This window comes from Salvia hispanica, chromosome 3 (assembly GCF_029641045.1).
Source record: "Salvia hispanica isolate PSC_SH4W2 chromosome 3, Shi_PSC_v1, whole genome shotgun sequence".
Taxonomy (NCBI): domain Eukaryota; kingdom Viridiplantae; phylum Streptophyta; class Magnoliopsida; order Lamiales; family Lamiaceae; genus Salvia; species Salvia hispanica.
In genome coordinates, this window is record NC_142694.1 from 52,797,198 (window position 1) to 52,814,078 (window position 16,881).

General features: G+C 35.5%; 4 protein-coding genes across 15 annotated transcripts; all 4 read right to left on the minus strand.

Moving 5' to 3' along the window:
* Positions 1-145: 145 nt before the first annotated feature.
* LOC125211428 (uncharacterized) lies at positions 146-3,243 on the minus strand. 5 transcript variants are annotated; one of them, XM_089067061.1, is made up of 13 exons: positions 3,146-3,243; positions 3,011-3,061; positions 2,746-2,919; positions 2,474-2,605; positions 2,255-2,394; positions 1,938-2,024; positions 1,692-1,817; positions 1,433-1,585; positions 1,263-1,364; positions 1,011-1,190; positions 872-939; positions 626-780; positions 146-524 (listed from the first exon to the last, which is right to left on the minus strand). In XM_089067061.1, the coding sequence occupies exons 1-12, from the start codon at positions 3,165-3,167 to the stop codon at positions 699-701; spliced, it is 1,317 nt and encodes a 438-aa protein (XP_088923187.1). In that variant the 5' UTR covers positions 3,168-3,243; the 3' UTR covers positions 146-524; positions 626-698. The 5 variants fall into 5 exon arrangements, with proteins under 5 accessions (XP_088923187.1, XP_047967167.2, XP_047967166.2 ...); XM_048111210.2 differs by having other exon boundaries at positions 146-520; positions 3,011-3,150; XM_048111209.2 differs by having other exon boundaries at positions 3,011-3,150.
* Positions 3,244-5,955: 2,712 nt separating this feature from the next.
* LOC125211713 (uncharacterized) lies at positions 5,956-9,000 on the minus strand. 6 transcript variants are annotated; one of them, XM_089067130.1, is made up of 12 exons: positions 8,806-8,998; positions 8,683-8,733; positions 8,418-8,591; positions 8,189-8,320; positions 7,817-7,956; positions 7,631-7,717; positions 7,209-7,334; positions 6,868-7,020; positions 6,676-6,777; positions 6,402-6,596; positions 6,267-6,318; positions 5,956-6,176 (listed from the first exon to the last, which is right to left on the minus strand). In XM_089067130.1, exons 1-12 carry the CDS (start codon positions 8,825-8,827, stop codon positions 5,977-5,979), a joined length of 1,434 nt encoding a protein of 477 aa, XP_088923256.1. In that variant the 5' UTR covers positions 8,828-8,998; the 3' UTR covers positions 5,956-5,976. The 6 variants fall into 6 exon arrangements, with proteins under 6 accessions (XP_088923256.1, XP_088923254.1, XP_088923253.1 ...); XM_048111617.2 differs by having other exon boundaries at positions 5,990-6,176; positions 6,267-6,334; positions 8,806-8,996; XM_089067128.1 differs by having other exon boundaries at positions 7,631-7,956; positions 8,683-8,727; positions 8,806-9,000.
* Positions 9,001-9,577: 577 nt separating this feature from the next.
* LOC125216024 (uncharacterized) lies at positions 9,578-12,462 on the minus strand. Of its 2 annotated transcripts, none has more exons than XM_089067520.1 (12): positions 12,264-12,462; positions 12,116-12,166; positions 11,870-12,043; positions 11,646-11,777; positions 11,426-11,565; positions 11,130-11,216; positions 10,870-10,995; positions 10,502-10,654; positions 10,308-10,409; positions 10,058-10,237; positions 9,916-9,967; positions 9,578-9,823 (listed from the first exon to the last, which is right to left on the minus strand). In XM_089067520.1, the coding sequence occupies exons 1-12, from the start codon at positions 12,283-12,285 to the stop codon at positions 9,783-9,785; spliced, it is 1,260 nt and encodes a 419-aa protein (XP_088923646.1). In that variant the 5' UTR covers positions 12,286-12,462; the 3' UTR covers positions 9,578-9,782. The 2 variants fall into 2 exon arrangements, with proteins under 2 accessions (XP_088923646.1, XP_047973582.2); XM_048117625.2 differs by having other exon boundaries at positions 9,916-9,983; positions 12,264-12,461.
* A 448-nt stretch (positions 12,463-12,910) lies between these two features.
* On the minus strand, positions 12,911-15,721 carry LOC125216023 (uncharacterized). Of its 2 annotated transcripts, none has more exons than XM_089067365.1 (12): positions 15,630-15,721; positions 15,450-15,500; positions 15,202-15,375; positions 14,977-15,108; positions 14,770-14,909; positions 14,406-14,492; positions 14,146-14,262; positions 13,774-13,926; positions 13,576-13,677; positions 13,307-13,396; positions 13,159-13,226; positions 12,911-13,073 (listed from the first exon to the last, which is right to left on the minus strand). In XM_089067365.1, exons 1-12 carry the CDS (start codon positions 15,649-15,651, stop codon positions 12,998-13,000), a joined length of 1,212 nt encoding a protein of 403 aa, XP_088923491.1. In that variant the 5' UTR covers positions 15,652-15,721; the 3' UTR covers positions 12,911-12,997. The 2 variants fall into 2 exon arrangements, with proteins under 2 accessions (XP_088923491.1, XP_047973581.2); XM_048117624.2 differs by having other exon boundaries at positions 13,307-13,507; positions 15,630-15,716.
* Positions 15,722-16,881: the final 1,160 nt, after the last annotated feature.

Here is a 16,881-nt window from a genome sequence, read left to right on the forward strand (position 1 = left end):
GAAAAAACTTTGCAGCATAAAGTGGATACAATAATCTCATTTTATAGTTTTGTAGAAATCATAATTAACTTGTGATTGATTTGGAATGTTCTTGGCATCTATTTAAGCAATGATAGTGATCCCTCAATCCCAAAAACACACGAAATTAATTAGCAATAATTTGTTCCATACAAATGTTTGTGGGAAGCCCTTATTCAAAGCAGCTATTATTCAAGATATCCCTCAAGATATAGGCTTGAGTATGTACATCTTGCATGAATGAGAATCCACTGTTCCCGTCAATATATCCACAAATCTTTGCTTCAATGTCTTGTGCTGCCACAAGTCTCTTGCCACCACAGTGCTACTCGGAGGGATGCCGATGGTTAAGCAACACCAATGCTACTCTGAGAGGAGAATAAGTTCTTAGACTTATTGTCCAAAGTTTGACTCTCACCCTCTACCATTGTCCAACTTATCTTGAAAAGTTGCAAATGAATTGATAAGACATAGTAAGTGATATGTCATGACATACACACATCTTCCTAAAACAAAGAAAGAGATTGATATTACCTCATTGAAAATTGAGGTGAAAATGGTGCATATTATTTACCGAGGACAAAGCATGAGGTGATAAGTGGAGTACCATTTAGCATATGAGTGGCAATGGAATATGATGCAATATTATCTACTCAAAAAATTAGGGAAATTCAACAGTGTTAATCATCACAGCTAAAACTCAAAATCTCTTCGGCGCTGCTCATCTGACTCAACCAAGCAAAGTAATCGAACATAGTAATTCTGCAACCAAAAACCAAAACATTACTATTAGTTACACATATTGTACCTGTATATTTTGGTAAAAAAAATAATAAAAAATATAAGTATTTACCTAAATGCATGACACTTTTTCCTTTCATAAGGATCCAACAAGAAGGCTAGGCCTGCCTTGAGGAATTTCTTCACAAACACAATCATTAAACGTTAGATTACTGCATAGCACTGAAGCAGATATGGAGTTTGACGATCACCTTGAATATCTCATTCGCTGCAGCAGCATTGTCTCCTCTGTGGTAAGGGACGGGGCAGTGTGGCTTGAGCCTAAAGCATTGCTGAGCATCTAACAGAGCATTAATGCTTTTATGCGTGCGCGCTTCCCACATGCTTCGCGTTGATACCCATGTGGCGTTAGATGGATCAAGATGAGAAGCCTACGCATCACATATAGCATTAACATGGCAAAGGAGGAGACAACCAACTCACTAGGAAGAAGACAAGTTTACCATTCTATAATGAAAGATTGCTCGGTAGTAATTCTTATTGCCCGCATCAAGCAACCCTCCAAAGTCTATTACACTCAAGCGCTTTGTCAATTTCTCCTGACTCTGCAAGATATGTGATGAGAGATCAAAGTGTTGATGAGTTGTGACACAATGAAAAAGTAGTTTCAGACCATTTTTTTATATTCTTCAGAATGAGTGTACTCGATTATGCCATCAACAGTCCAATTCGGATAATGTGCAAGCCGTTCAGTCACTGGAAACAAAACCTCCACAGCTGCACGATTATGCACCAAAGCAGCTTCCTCAATCGGTCTATGTATATCCTGAAAGTCGTCATTAGCTATACAAATAAGTGTCCTGTTGATAACATCAGGATGAAACAACAAGATCCAAAGAAGGTAATAAACAAAGGGAAACATAGAAATTGACTTTGTCAGATGAATTTGGATCTCCTTTAGCTTTAAGCAAATACTCAAGAAATTTTGTGTCGCCTTCTTTTGCAGCACATTGCATAGGACTTAATCCCGCAACATAAAAATTTGGGTCTGCTTTACCCTGCAAAGAGATTTCCATTTGATTAAATCCACTAAACATGGAATGATTTATCACAAAACAACATACTTCAATCTCTAACAGAATTAGACAAGACAGGCATTTCCATTCCACCAAACATACCTCAAGCAGCAATTTCAGGCATTCAAATGAACGAGACTTGACAGCACATACAAGAGGGGTGTCCACAACTGCACAAGAAAAATTTGGCTGCAAAATGGAAAGCAGCAAAGGGATTGATCTCGCAAGATTATATCATAAGTTAGTACAGTAAGTCAAAAGATCATATCAGTGTGTTTGGCTAAATAAATCAATCCCTTATCTATATTTCTCAAACCCCAAGTGGAACCAGTTAAAGTTAGTACAAGAAACAAAACAAACAATGATTTAAACAAGATTATTATCAGCAAAAAGTGCAACCGAAAGTTTTGCTTGCCCACATTTGCGCCATGAGACAAGAGAGACTTGACAGCCTCAACATTTCCACGAGAAGCAGCAACTTGTAAAGGTGTTCTGTCTACAGAATCTGTCTCTATATGAGCACCTTTTATCCGCAACAATTCCACAAGCTCCCTATTATCTGAAACAAAACCAATCAATTAGAGCTTAAAACACTACTACTAGCATTACAAATTTACAACTACCACAAAACTACTGACTGTTTAGAGCTGCATAGTGCAACGCAGTGAATCCCTCAATATTTGGAAGACTAATTTCAGCACCATGTTTGACGAGAAACTCCACAATTTTGACATGTCCCCTTTTGGCAGCTTCTGTCAGAGGAGTATCCCCTGAATGATTCAGTTTATGGTGTTAGTATACAATCCCTTTTGTTCTATTCAAAATTAATAAGAGTATTAAAGCACTGCCTGTTTTATCAAAATAGCATAAACATCCAAAGAAGAAGCGAGAGAGCAAAGAGAGAGAGAACTCTTGTAAGTCAAGACATCAATATCAACTCTGACGGTGTTTATCAAGAATTTGCAAACATCAAAATGTCCGATTCCAACCGCGTGATGCAAGACACTCCGGCCAGTGGAGAAATCGCTATATTGATCGCATATCTTGCGGAACTCCCACTCATCAGCAAACTTGTTTCTAATTGCTGCGAAATCAAGAATCAGACATTCAAAAAATCAAGAATACATAAATCGAGAAAAAGGTCTAGAATTGACAAAAAAAAAAAAAGGCTTAACCCTTAAGTTGGTAAAGGTCTCCACTTTCACCAGCTTCGATAATCGATGCACCTGCAAAATGCGTTCTTGAAGCCCCACACATACACACACATGGATCATGAAGTATACACGAAAAGGGTTTTCAAATTAGGTTACCAATTTCAGAAGAAGAATCCATGGCGCTCAATTCCTTAGAAATCTGTGCTTTCCTATTTTAACCGCAACTAGAAAATTAAGTTTTAATTTATTATTGTAAAAAGTAATTATATTAAAGTATAATACTATTAAAAAATTAAGTTCTCATGCATGGCATGGGTCATAAGATGCAATTATGAGAATGGTGGTGAAGTTATTTCTGTCTTAGTAAATCTTAAATAAAAGCATATTGGCCATAAAAATTTGGATTTGCTCGCGTGTTGAGGATAATTAGCTTTTCTTTCTAAGGTTATGTTGTTCTTCTATTTCTATCCAGCATGAATGAATGTGTTATGTGTGTAATTAGATAGACTTGGTAAGTAATGGTCTTTGCGGTCTTGTTTATAATCAAACTTATTGTGTTCTTAATATTGTTTCACTTGGTTTTATTGGTATATTTATACTAGTAAAAGTGCTTGTAAATAAACATTGAAGGAGTACATGAAAACTTTGATCCATTAAGCAGATGGAGCAACACTTGTTCAAGTCTCCCCCTTCCCCGATGCTAATCTTCAGAAGCGGTATCCCCGAGATACCCATGCAGTTAATGATGCCTCTTTCCAGGGGCGGAGCCAGGATTTTATCGGAGAAGGGGCACAAATATAATACATGGGAAATTTTATATATTTGAGGAGGGGCATTTAGTATGATTGAAGCATATAATTTAAAATTTATATATAAATATATAAGAAATTGAGTGGATGAGGAGGGGCAATTGCCCCATGTGGGTATAAGGTGGCTACGCCCATGCCTCTTTCTCCAACAACATACACGCAAGTGTAATTCATGTGCATCTTCAAATCCACATTCAGCTGGACGTACTTAGGTAGCGTTTTGTTCGTTCCAATTGCTGCGGCCACGTTCGTCCACATAAGAAGGTTCGCGTTGCTACACATGCGCTCGTTGTTTGGGAGACCAGTGCCATGTGTCGCGCGGATACGCTTGTCTCCTTTAGATGGTCGCGGATGGCTTTTCCAACTGCCTCTTGTACCTCATCCTGCGATAAGGATTCTCGGAAGTTGACGTGGGCGTCAGCTTTAGTGTTGCGTGCCATTGAAAGGGAAGGAAGAAGCCGTGGCCCGGCTCCGGAATAGGCCTTTATAAGATGATTGGAATCGTCAGTGCAGAAGTAGATGTTGAGATGAGGAAATCAATCGCCTGGAATTGTTTTTCTATACTCATTCCCACGCTAAGATTAATTATCATCATATTGGACCTCCAGTTTCAATAAAAATTGAATTTCGCAACATAAAATAGGAGTTTGCCTGTTTGTTATATACTTATATTGATTTTGCATAACCCGGTAGATATTAAAATTAAAAAATCACAAATTGATTTATCTATATCTCTAACTATTAAAATTTTCCCTAGTATATCCCAATTATACTAGTATCTATTTTCAAGGATAATTAACATCAAGGATAGCCGAAAATAAAGGACATCGAGGATAGCCGAAAATAAAGGAGTTAGTTCACTTTAATTATTTATATTTTACATAAATATACTTCTTGGTAAATTAAGATGGGAATATATTAAGATTTTAACATTAAAATCATATGCCGTGTTTTAATTTGTTAACTAACTATATTTATTATTTTAATATTTAATTAACACATCAAAATTACTAATATAATCTTATTTTAGTTGTGCAAAATTTGGTTGTTTATCAATACTCTAAAAACTTGAGTCGAAATCAATCCATTTTGGACGGCTCTGTCTAAAGTTAACGGTCAACGGCTGTTTAGCCGATTTCGATCGAATTAAGCATTTTTTAAAATTTTAAATTATTTTAAAAATAAAATTATTATTCTGAACAAATTAAATTAAAAATCAAAACATTCATCACGCATCTCTCTACTTTCCCCAAATCAAGTCAAAAGGGAATCGCAAAATAGACTCTCTCTTTCTATTCTTCTATCAAAGGGAATGGTGGTTAAGTTATTCTTCAAATTCTATATAGCATGAATGAATGTATGTAATTAGAGAGACTTGGTAGGTAATGCTCTTTGCGGTCTTGTTTATAATCAAACTTATGGTATTCTTATTATTGTTTCACTTGGTTTTATTGGTAAATTTATACTACTTGTAAATAAACATTGTAGGAGTAGGAGTACATGAAAACTTCGATCAATTAAAGTTGTAATAAATTCTCAACTTATTGGTGGTATATCGAGTTCAGAATCGGTGCACATATCACTTTTATATATATTGTATGATTGTATCTAAAGTTTAAATCTTTTAAGATAAACATGAAAATGTCTATTTGACTATATTCTTATACAATGTATTTAACGCATATTTCAACTGTAATATTTAGAGTGAGCTTCAAATTTATCCTTAATAAAATGAAGTTTGCATTTTTTTTTATAATTTTAAAAAATTTGAGTAATATCACCACACATCTTTTTTTCCTATTTTGACCATAATCCATTATGAACATAATATCTTTTTATTCTCCAATGAACCCACTAGGGACACAATTATTTTATGCCGAAAATTCTAATAAGATTTGGATTTTAATAACTGAAGAAATAAATAGATGTATTTTAAAATTGTTGTATACTAGTACTACTTAAAATTTAAATGATATTATTCCAATTAATTTGATATTTATTTATTTAAGAGCTATTTTTAAAAAATAAATATAATAATGAGTATTATTCCAATTGATTTTTAGTTGTGAATTGTGGAGGTAACATAATAAAAAGTGTGGACAAATTTTTAAAATTTTTATGAGTGAATATATTTTAAATTTAGTATCTCAAAGCGGATATTTTTAAAATCCACTCAAATTAATATACTATATGCATTAATAAAGCTTTTATTGAGCTAGAAGAAAGAAGAAAGATGCAGCTCGATTGATTCCATGTGACAATAGAGTTATGGTTCAATGTTATATACTCGAAAAAATTGGGGAAAATTCTATAACTCCAAAATCTCTTGGGGGCTGCTAATCTGAGACAACAAGGCAAAGTAATCATACAAAGCAGCTCTGCCACCAAAAACCAAAACAGTATTACAAAACTGTAGTATATTTTAGAAGCAAATAAAAAAATGAAAATATTAGAATTTGTATAGTTACCCAAATAGGCGACATGTTTTCTTCTTGTAAGGTTCCAATGAGAAGGTAAGGCCTGCAATGATGAATTTCTTCACAAACACAACCATTAATTGTTAGATGATGAATTGTTATGGAGTTTGATGATCACATTAATACCTTGAATATCACATCAGCTGCAGCTGCAGCAATTTCTCCTTCGGGGTTAGGGACTGGGATGGGGCCGGGGACGTCTGGCTTGAGTTTGATCCATTTCAGAACATCTGACAGTGCATAATTGCCTACACCCATATGTGCTTCCCACAGGCTTCGCTTCGATATCCATTTGGGGTTCGATGGATCAAGATGACTAGCCTACGCATCAGAACATAATTACTTACAACGTATGGCCAGGGATGAGATGATCAACTCACTTAGAAGAAGAAAAATTTACCTTTCTATATTTTAAGATTCCACGGTAGTACTCCTTATTGCTCGCGTGCTGCATCCCTTTGAGCTCTAGTTTAGTCAAGCGCATACTCAGTTTCTCCTCACTCTGCAAGATATGTGGTGAGAAGAACGTTGTAACTTTAATTGAAGATCAAAGTGTTGTTGAGTTGTACACAGTGAGAACGTAGTTTCAGACCTTTGTTTTAAATTCTTCAGAATGAGTGTACTCGATTATGCCATCAACAGTCCATTTTGGATAATGTGCAAGTCGTTCGGTCACTGGAAACAAAATCTCCATAGCTGCACGATTATACACCATAGCAGCTTCCTCAATCGGTTTATAGATATCCTGAAATTCATCATTGATTCATTAGCAATACAATAAGTGTTCAGTTGATAGCATCAGGATGAGTTAAATTCTTCAAGTGGCAAAAAAGATTAAACGAAAAGTGATTGGTCTGCAACAAGAGACTGGGGTTGAAGATATCTAGAAGATGAATAATAACTTAGCAAAGAGATGGACACATAAAAATTAACTGTTTCAGATGAATTTGGATCTGCTTTAGCTATAAGCAAACGCTTAAGAAATCTCGTGCCTTCTTCTTTTGCAGCAAATCCCAAAGGATTTATCCCACTGAAATACAAATTTGGGTCTGCACCAGCCTGCAACGAGAAAGTACTTGTAAACGAGGAACAGAGCTAAAGAAGCATGAGAGATTTTCATTTAAGTAAATGATCTATCACGAAAACAAGGAATTATTTATCTAGCAAATAGTCATTGTCATGATCTCAAAATCAAGACATCAATCTCTAACAGAAACATGGACAAGACATGGGAAAAGCAATTCAAGATACATGTAAACGAGGATCAGAGCTAAAGAAGCCTGAGAGATTTCCATTCGAGTATATCGTCTCATACGAAAACAAAGCATAATCTATGTCGTTAACACAAAACATACCTTAAGCAGCAAATGCAGGCATTCAAATGAGCGAGACTTGACTGCACATACTAGAGGGGTATCTGCAAATTCATAATAAAAAGATGGCTGCAAAATAGAAAGCAACAAAGGGATTAATCTAACAAACAATGATTTAAACAAGACTATGATCGACAAACAGTGCAACTGAAGGTTGTGCTTGCCCACATCTGCGCCAAGAGCCAAGAGAGCCCTGACAGCCTGAACATTTCCACGAGAAGCAGCAATTTGTAAAGGGGATCCCTCTGCAGAATCATTATCTATAAAAGTTCCATGCAGCAGCAATTTGTCCACAACCTTCCTATCATCTGAAACAAAACATAAACTACTATCAGCAAAGACTTTCACAGCATTACAACAATTTGTCCACAATCTTCCTATCATCTGAAACAAAACATAAACTACTATCAGCAAAGACTTTCACAGCATTACAACAATTTGTCCACAACCTTCCTATCATCTGAAACAAAACTAATCAATTGGAGCTTATAACTCTTTTACCAAAGACTTTCACAGCATCACCACTACAAAACCGCTGACCTTTAAGAAGTGCATAGTGCATCGCTGTCAATCCCTCAGTATTCGGAAGATTATCATTGGCACCCTGTTTGATGAGAAACTCCACAACTTTGATATGTCCCCCTTTCACAGCTTCTGCCAGAGGAGTATCCCCTGAATCAGTTTATGTTGTTAGAATACATTCCCTTTTTCAATTCAAGAATCATATCAAAATAGCATAACTATCCAAAGAAGAAGCGAGAGAGAGAACTCTTGTAAGTCAAGGCATCAATATAAACTTTGACGGTCTTTATCAAGAATTTGCAAATCTCTAAATGACCAATTTCAGCCGCGTAATGCAAGACATTCCGGCCAGTGGAGAAGTCACTATATTCATCGCATATTTTCCGGAATTCTAACTCATCAGCAACCTTTTTTTTAATTGCTGCAAAATTGTAAGTATCAGAATCAGACATTTAAACATATCAAGACTACAAAAACTCAGAAATCAAGAGATAAAAAGAAAAAAAGATCACCCCAAAGTTGGTTAAGGTCTCCATTAGCACCAGCCTCGATGATCGCTGCACCTACCATTTTACTAATTGTAATTGATGCAACCCAAGAAATTGAAACAGAAAGGGGTTTTTTTATCAACTTACCAATTTCAGAGGTAGAACTCATGGCGATCAACTTCCAGAAATGTGATTACTCTGCTCCACCTTGTTTATCGATTGCCACCAAAATGTTCAAGGAATTTCCATTTGAGATTTTGTTTTTTGCATTTTTATTCTCCAAAAATTTATCTTCTTCAGTTCTAGTTGATCATTTTCTGTTTGTATCTATCGTTTTTCTTTGTTCTTTTCGTTTTTTCATTTATTTTCTTTTTTCATTATTTAAGTCAATTTTTTCATATCAAAATTCTTATTTTTATACACCTATGGCTATATGTACCAATTAATTCAACAATAAAAAAGTGACAATTACATCAATACCAATTTGGAATAACACAAAATCTAATTGTTTATATTTTGAGTGTTGACCTAATGATAAATAGTTGATGTTCGATATCAAACATTTTGGATTTATCATTGAAGTCATCATAATGTAGTCTTTAAATTTGTATTCATTTATTGATAATAAAAATATTTTATAACTAGATAATATCTTAAAGCTCTATGCCTCTGCTTATGTATCTTGATTGAGCTCTTACCTTATTCTTGTTTAGACAAACAAGACCAAGTAACTCCAAGTTAGATTTGATAACCTCTCATTCATTCACCCCCGGGGAAACACCACCCCCGGAATCCTCAACCACCTCACATCCACAGACGAAAGAAAAATGTCGGAGATACTGCCAACGACCACGGGGCTTAAGATACTCGAGGAACTTTAAATTTTAAATTGCGGAGGCAACATAATAAGAGTGGACAGTAACTAAAAGATGCAGCACCATTGAATCATTATTCATTCAATGTCAACAACCAAATTGAGGTAGTGATAGTATCTGGATTTCTAATTGTTTATTTGAAGGAAAACATGAATCAAAATGTACTCCTATATGAGTGTGACAATAGATTTATGATCCATTGTTATCTACACCACGAATTCTACAACTCCAAAATCTCGAGGGGGCTGCTCATCTCACACAGCAAGGCAAAGTAATTAAACAAACCAAATCTGCCACCAAAAACCAAAACACTATCAGTTACAAAAATGGCATATTTTAGAAACAAAATGAGTATGAAAAATATCAGAATTTGTATAGATACCCAAATGCACTACATTTATCTTCGTTGCTAGGATCCAACAAGAAGGCAAGGCCTGCCATGAGGAATTTCTTCCCAAACACAATCATTAGTTGTTAGATCATAGATGATGAATTGGTATGGGGTTTGATGATCACATTAATACCTTGAATATCACATTAGCTGCAACAGCATTTTCTCCTCCGTGGTGAGGGACGGGGAGGTCTGGCTTCAGTCTAATCCATCTCAGTGCATCCATCATAGCATAACCGCCTGAACCAAAGTGTGCTGACCACAAGCATCGCTTTGAAACCCATCTCGGATTAGATGGATCAAGAACACTAGCCTACGCATTAAACATATTTACACACAACACATGGATCAAGAAGACTAGCCTAAGAAGAAAAAAAGCTTACCCTTTTATATTTAATGATTGCATTGTAGTAATCCTTATGGCTTGCGTCACGCATCCCTGCGAGCTCTAGTTCAGTCAAGCACTCAGTCAATTTCTCCTCATTCTGCAATATATATGAAAATCGAAGGTTGTAAATTAAATACTGAAGATCCAAGTGTTGATGAGTTGTAAACAATGAAAGAGTAGTTTTAAGACCATTGTTTTAAATTCTTCAGAATGAGTGTACTCGATTATGCCATCAACAGTCCAATTTGGATAATGTGGAAGCCGCACAGTCACTGGAAACAAAATCTCCACAGCTGCACGATTATGCACCATAGCAGCCTCCTCAATTGGTTTATAGATATCCTGAAAGTCGTCATTATCAATTCAACAAGTGTCCAGTTAATATCATCAGGATGCAACAGCCGAAATATAAGGAAACAAATGCACCAAGTTCATATTCTTCGAGTGGCAAAAGATTATGTACGACAATTATTTTGGTTTAAAGAAGGATGTTTGCAACAAGAGACGAGATGCGCTGAAGATATCACTAGCAAAGAAAGGGAAACATGGAAATTAACTGTTTGAACAAAATTTGGATCTGCTTTAGATCGAAGCAAACACTTGAGAAATCTTGTGTCGGCTTCTTTTGCAGCAAATCCCAAAGGACTTAACCCATTGTCATTCATATTTGGGTTCGCTTTAGCCTGCAAAGAGAAAGTACTTCTTAACCCATATGAATACACAGAAGTATGAGAGATTTCCATATGAGTAAATTGTCTAAAATGAAAACAGGGAGTAATTTATCAAAACAATAGGCATCAATTTAGACCAAACATACCGCAAGCAGAAATGCCAGGGATTCTAATGAGCGAGACTTGACTGCACATACAAGAGGGCCGTCATCAACTGCAGCATAAAAATTTGGCTGCAAAAATGGAAGGCAGCAAAGGGACTAATGACAAGATTATCATAAGTTAATTCAAAAAATATATTGTTAATACAGCAAATCAAAACCCAAGTGAAATAAGTTATTACAAGAAACTAAAAAATGCAGTCCTAATAATGCCATGACAAAACAAACAATGACTTAAACAACACTATCATTGGCAAAGACTGAAGGTTGTGCTTGCCCACATCTGCATCCCAATACAAGAGAGACTTGACAGCCTTAAGATTTCCACGAGAGGCAGCAATTTGTAAAGGTGTTCCATCTAAAGAATCTTCATCTAACAAAGCACCTTCTGCCACCAACAATTCCACAAGCTTACTATTATCTGAAACAAAACCACTCCATTAGAGCTTATAACACTATTAGCAAAGACTTTGACAGCATTACAGCTACAAAACCACTAGCCTTTTAGAAGTGCATAATGCAACGGAGTCGATCCCACAGTATTTGGAATACCATCATCGGCACCCTGTTTGATGAGAAACTCCACAATTTTGTTATGCCCCCCTATCACAGCTTCTGATATAGGAGTATGCCCTGAATCAGTTTATGGTGTTAGTATACAATCCCTTTTGTTCAATTCAAGAATAGCATAAATATCCAAAGAAGAAGCAAGAAAGAGAGAGAACTCTTGTAAGTAAAGGCATCAATATCAACTCCGACGCTGTTTATCAAGAATTTGCACATTTCAAAATGACCAATTCCAGCCGCGAGATGCAATACAGTCCGGCCAGTGGAGAAATCACTATATTCATCGCATATTTTCCGGAACTCCCACACATCATTAACCTTTTTTCTAATTGCTGCGAAATTAAAAAAAGTATCAGAATCAGACATTGAAATAACCAATAATAAATCAAGAAAAAAGACTTCACCCTTGAGTTTTTTAAGGTCTCCTTTAGCAGCAGCCTCGATGATCGCTGCACCTGCCATTTTTACCAATTGTAAAATGAGTTCTCGAATCACATACGCATAGATGCAACCCAATGAATTGAAATAGAAAGGGTTTCGCAATCAACTTACCAATTTCAGAATTGGAATTCATGGCGATCAACTTCTTCGAGAAACGTGATTACTCTCTTAACTCCACCTTGTTTATCGATTGCCACCAAAAATGTTCAAGGATTTCTTACCATTTGAGATTTTGCTTTTTTGCATTTGTATCTTCCAAAAATTTCGCTTCTTCACTTCTCTAGTTGATCATTTGAAAAGAAGTTGATCATTTTTTCTTAAGTTGTCATTCTTTTCGTTTTTTCATGTATTATCTTTTTATCTTTAGTTACTTAATTGTTTTAAATATTAATATTTTTATCAAAAATTTCAATTTTCTATCAATTACTCCTTATTGAAAATCCCAATAACAATTAATCCAACGATAAGTTGGATTAATAAAGTGTCAATTACATCAATATGCATTGGAATAGTACAACAAAATCTACTGCCTGTCAACAGAGAAACACTTGATAAAGTGTTATTCTAGTGGTGAATGGTTAATGTTTGAATGTAAAGATTTTATATTTGAGTCAAACCGTGATTAAAATCTTTAAATTTTTTGTTCATTTGTCAGTAAAAAAAATGCTCAATAACTCATGAATAATGTTGTAAAACTCTATTAATTGGTTTGATAATTCATAAACTTTTAGTAGGAACAAAGAAAAAAGATGTAACTATTGAACCAGTTGGAAACACAGTTGCAATAGAATATGAATCAAATCAATGTATACAACTGTGACAATAGAATCATGATCCAATGTTAATCATAGGCTAAAACTCAAAATCACTTCCGCGCTGCTCATCTGACTTAACCAAGCAAAGTAATTAAACAAAGTAAGTCTGCAATCAGAAATCAAAACACTATTAATTACACATTGTATATTTTGACAACAAAAAAATGAAAAATTTTAGAATGTGTAGTTACCTAAATGCACGAAGTATTTCCTCGTTGTAGGGATCGATCGAGAATACAAGGCCTGCCATGAGGTATTTCTACACAAACACAAGTATTAAACGTTATATTATGAATTGATACCACTGATGTAGATATGGCGTTTGCTGATCGTTAATACCTTGAATAACTCATTAGCAGCAGCAGCAGCTATGTCACCTCCGTGGTGAGAGTGAGGGACGGGGAAGTCTGGTTTGAGCCCAATACATTCCTGAGCATCGAACAGAGCAATCATGCATGTGCCTGTATTGTTTAGTTCACGTGCTTCCCACAGGCTTCGCTTTGATATCCATGTGGGGTTAGATGGCTCAAGAAGACTAGCCTATGACACATCACGTATATTACTAACCACACGAGATTATCAACTCACTAGGAAGAAGAAAAGTTTACCATTCTATATTGTAAGATAGCACTGGTGTATTGCTTATTGCTCGCGTCACGCATCCCTCCATACTCTAGTTCAGCCAAGCGATTTATCAGTGTTTGCTCTCTCTGAAAGATATGTTATGAGAGAGAAAGGAAGGTTGTAAATACAATTGAAGATCAAAGTGCTGCTCAGTTGTACACAATGAAAAAGTAGTTTCAGACCAATGTTTCAAATTCTCCAGAATGAATGTACTCGATTATGCCATCGACAGTCCAATTTGGATAAACTGCAAGCCGTTTAGTCACTGGAAACAAAATCTCCACAGCTGCACGATTATCCACCATGGCAGCTTCCTCAATAGGTTTATAGAGATCCTGAAAGTCGGCATTATCAATACCATAAGTGTCCAGTTGATAACATCAGGATAAAAATATAAGGAAACAATACACCAATTTATATTCTTCGAGTGGCAAAAAGATAACGACAATTAATTTGTTTTAAAGAAGGATGCCTGCAACAAGAGACAGGCTGAAGAAATCACAATTAGAAGATGAATTATAGGACAGTAAAAAAAGGGAAATATAGAAATTAACTGCATCTGGATCTGCTTTAGCTTTAAGCAAACGCTTAAGAAATTTTGTGTCTCCTTCTATTGCAGCAACTCCCAAAGGACTTATCCCACTGAAAAACAAATTTGGGTCTGCACCAGCCTGTAAAGAGAAAGTACTTGATAACACTTGAAAATATATCTAGCAATTAGTCATTAGCAAACATAGTCATATATCTAGCAAATAGTTATCCATCTCTAACAGAAAAATAGACGAGAAAACTATTCCCATTTCACTAAACATACCTCAAGCAACAATTCCAGGCATTCAAATGAGTGAGACTTGACTGCACATACAAGAGGGGTGTTTGCAAATGCACAAAAAAGACTTGGCTGCAAAATGGAAAGCAGCAAAGGATTAATCTCACAGGATTATATCATTAGTTAATTCAAGAAATATATTGCATATGCTAACACAGTAAGTCAAAAGATCATATCAGTATGATTGGCTAAAGTATCAAATTTGATGTGTTAAACAAATCAAACTCTAATCCACATTCAAAAGTTTAATGATTAGAAAGTTTATAAATGACCAAGAAAGTTAATCAAAACAAAAAATGACAAAACAAGACTATCATTGGCAAACAGTGCAGCTGAAGGTTGTGCTTGCCCATGCTCCACGAGACAAGATATACTTGACAGCCTGAACATTTCCACGAGAAACAGCAATTTGCAAAGGTGTTCCATCTACAGAATCTACGTTTACAAGAGCATCTTTTCTCAGCAACAATTCCACAAGCTCCATATTATCTGAAACAAAACCAATGACACTATTACCAGAGTCTTTCACAGTATTACAACCTACAAAACCACTGACCTTTTAGAAGTGCAAAGTGCAACGGAGTGAATCCCTCAATATTTGGAAGACTAATTTGAGCACCATGTTTGACGAGAAACTTGACAATTTTGACATGCTCCCCTGTGACAGCTTCTGCCAGAGGAGTATCCCCTGAATCAGATCAAACACTTGAAGAATAACATATCGCAATCCCAATTTGTTCAAAACAACATATCATAAGAAGAAACGAGCGAGGGAGAAAACCATTGTAATTCAAGGCATCAATATAAACTTTGACGGTCCTTATCAAGAATTTGCAAATCTCAAAATTTCCAATTTCAACCACGTGATGCAAGACATTCCAGCCAGTAGTGAAGTCACTGTATTCATCACATATTTTCCGGAATTCTCTGATATCGTCAACCTTGTTTCTAATTGCTGCGTATCAGAATCAGAGATATAAAAACCAAGAAAAAGGTGAAGAAATAACAAGAAAAAAGACTTCAATTCACCCTTAAGTTGTTCAAGGTCTCCACTTGCACCAGCCTCAATAATCGATGCACCTGCCATTTTTACAACTGTAAAATGAGTACTTGAAGCCCCACCACACACACATGCATGCAATCAACAAGTATAACCGAAGAGTTATGGCCCAAGAAATTGAAACAAAAACTGTTTTCTAATCAGCTTACCAATTTCAGAAATAGAACCCATGGCGTTCAACTTCTTAGAGAAACATGATTGTTATTTTAACCTTTCCACCTTATTTATAGAGTATCATAAAATTGTGCAAGGAATTCTCACCTTTCGATATTTAATTTTTTGCATTATGAGAAGTTGAGAACAACCTAGCTGAGAGCAAAATTCATTTCTAAAAAAAATTAAAATTTCTCCCTCATTAAAAAAAACAAAAACAAAACAAAATCGGGAGCCCTAATTTTCAAAACCTGGCTCCGACGTAAGAGGACAAGCCACACACGCGTTAGCACCACCGTTAGCTGATAGCTCCCGAGCTGTGACGGAAGAGGAGAAGTGAGAGGGAGAGAGAATGGAGATGATGCCATTGCGGTTACAAGTATTAATATAATATCAATTGAACTTTTATTTTAGATTTTATAAATATACTCCCTCGCTTCCATAGCAGTGAAGACATTTATTTTCCACATCGAAATTAAGAAAAATTATATTAGATGAGTTCAATAAAGGAGAATAAAATAAAAAATGAAAAAGGTAGAGAGATGAAGAGAGAAAAATGTAAGAGAGAGTAAAGTATGTGTGGAAAAATGTGTTTGACTTTTGCTAAAAAGAAAAATGATTCTATAACTATGGAATATACCAAAATAACAAAATAACTCTATTACTATGAAACGGAGGGAGAAATAAATTGCCAATTAAAATTTTATTTTCGATTTGATGTTCATAATAGTATAACAAATTGTCAACAAGTCGAAATCATGCACTTTAATCATCGTTTTGATCAAGTATCATTATGATTTTAATTAAACCTATCCCGAGGATCACTGACGGACCCAGGTGGGGTCGGGTGGGGTCGGCCGACCCCATTGCCGGTCCGTGAATACCTCCTAGAACCTCTCAGAATAGGCTGTCAACCCAGGGCTGCTTCGGCTCCGACCCCATGCTATGGCTGCTTCATCGATATGGAAGAGAGAAGAGGAAGAGAATTAGAAGAATAAGCTTCTTGAAAAGTTTGAAAAAGACGAGACGTGACGATAATGGAGAAAGAAGAGCGGCGGCGCAGTGCTCTAATTTTCTTTTAGTAAACCTAGGTAGTTGAAATAGTTTATAATATTGATTAATGCGTCGTTATTTTATTTCTTTGTTTAAGTGTAAATTTAATTAATAAGATAAGATGTGCTTATTAGTTTAAATTCTATTTTATCATTAGAGTCTTAAGTAATTTGGTCTAAAATATTTTAAAAATAG

Bases quoted from the DNA above. Each gene is read 5' to 3' on its own strand.
- LOC125216024 (XM_048117625.2), bottom strand. From the start codon at position 12,285: ATGAATTCCAATTCTGAAATTG. The intron at 10,655-10,869 runs GTTAATTTCCAT...GACGACTTTCAG, and splicing joins ATCCAAATTTTGTTCAAACA to GATATCTATAAACCAATTGA. The intron at 9,824-9,915 runs GTATCTATACAA...TTTTGGTGGCAG, and splicing joins GATAAATGTAGTGCATTTGG to ATTTGGTTTGTTTAATTACT.
- LOC125211713 (XM_089067127.1), bottom strand. From the start codon at position 8,827: ATGAGTTCTACCTCTGAAATTG. The intron at 8,734-8,805 runs GTAAGTTGATAA...GTAAAATGGTAG, and splicing joins GAGTTCTACCTCTGAAATTG to GTGCAGCGATCATCGAGGCT. The intron at 6,597-6,675 runs GTAAATTTTTCT...TCTGATGCGTAG, and splicing joins GAATCTTAAAATATAGAAAG to GCTAGTCATCTTGATCCATC.
- LOC125211428 (XM_048111210.2), bottom strand. From the start codon at position 3,092: ATGTGTGGGGCTTCAAGAACGCATTTTGCAGGTGCATCGATTATCGAA. The intron at 2,606-2,745 runs GTTCTCTCTCTC...TGAATCATTCAG, and splicing joins TGATGTCTTGACTTACAAGA to GGGATACTCCTCTGACAGAA. The intron at 1,818-1,937 runs GTATGTTTGGTG...ATCTCTTTGCAG, and splicing joins GCCTGAAATTGCTGCTTGAG to GGTAAAGCAGACCCAAATTT.
- LOC125216023 (XM_048117624.2), bottom strand. From the start codon at position 15,651: ATGGGTTCTATTTCTGAAATTG. The intron at 15,376-15,449 runs GTGAATTGAAGT...TCTGATACGCAG, and splicing joins AGACCTTGAACAACTTAAGG to CAATTAGAAACAAGGTTGAC. The intron at 13,227-13,306 runs GTATTAACGATC...GTGTTTGTGTAG, and splicing joins CTGCTAATGAGTTATTCAAG to AAATACCTCATGGCAGGCCT.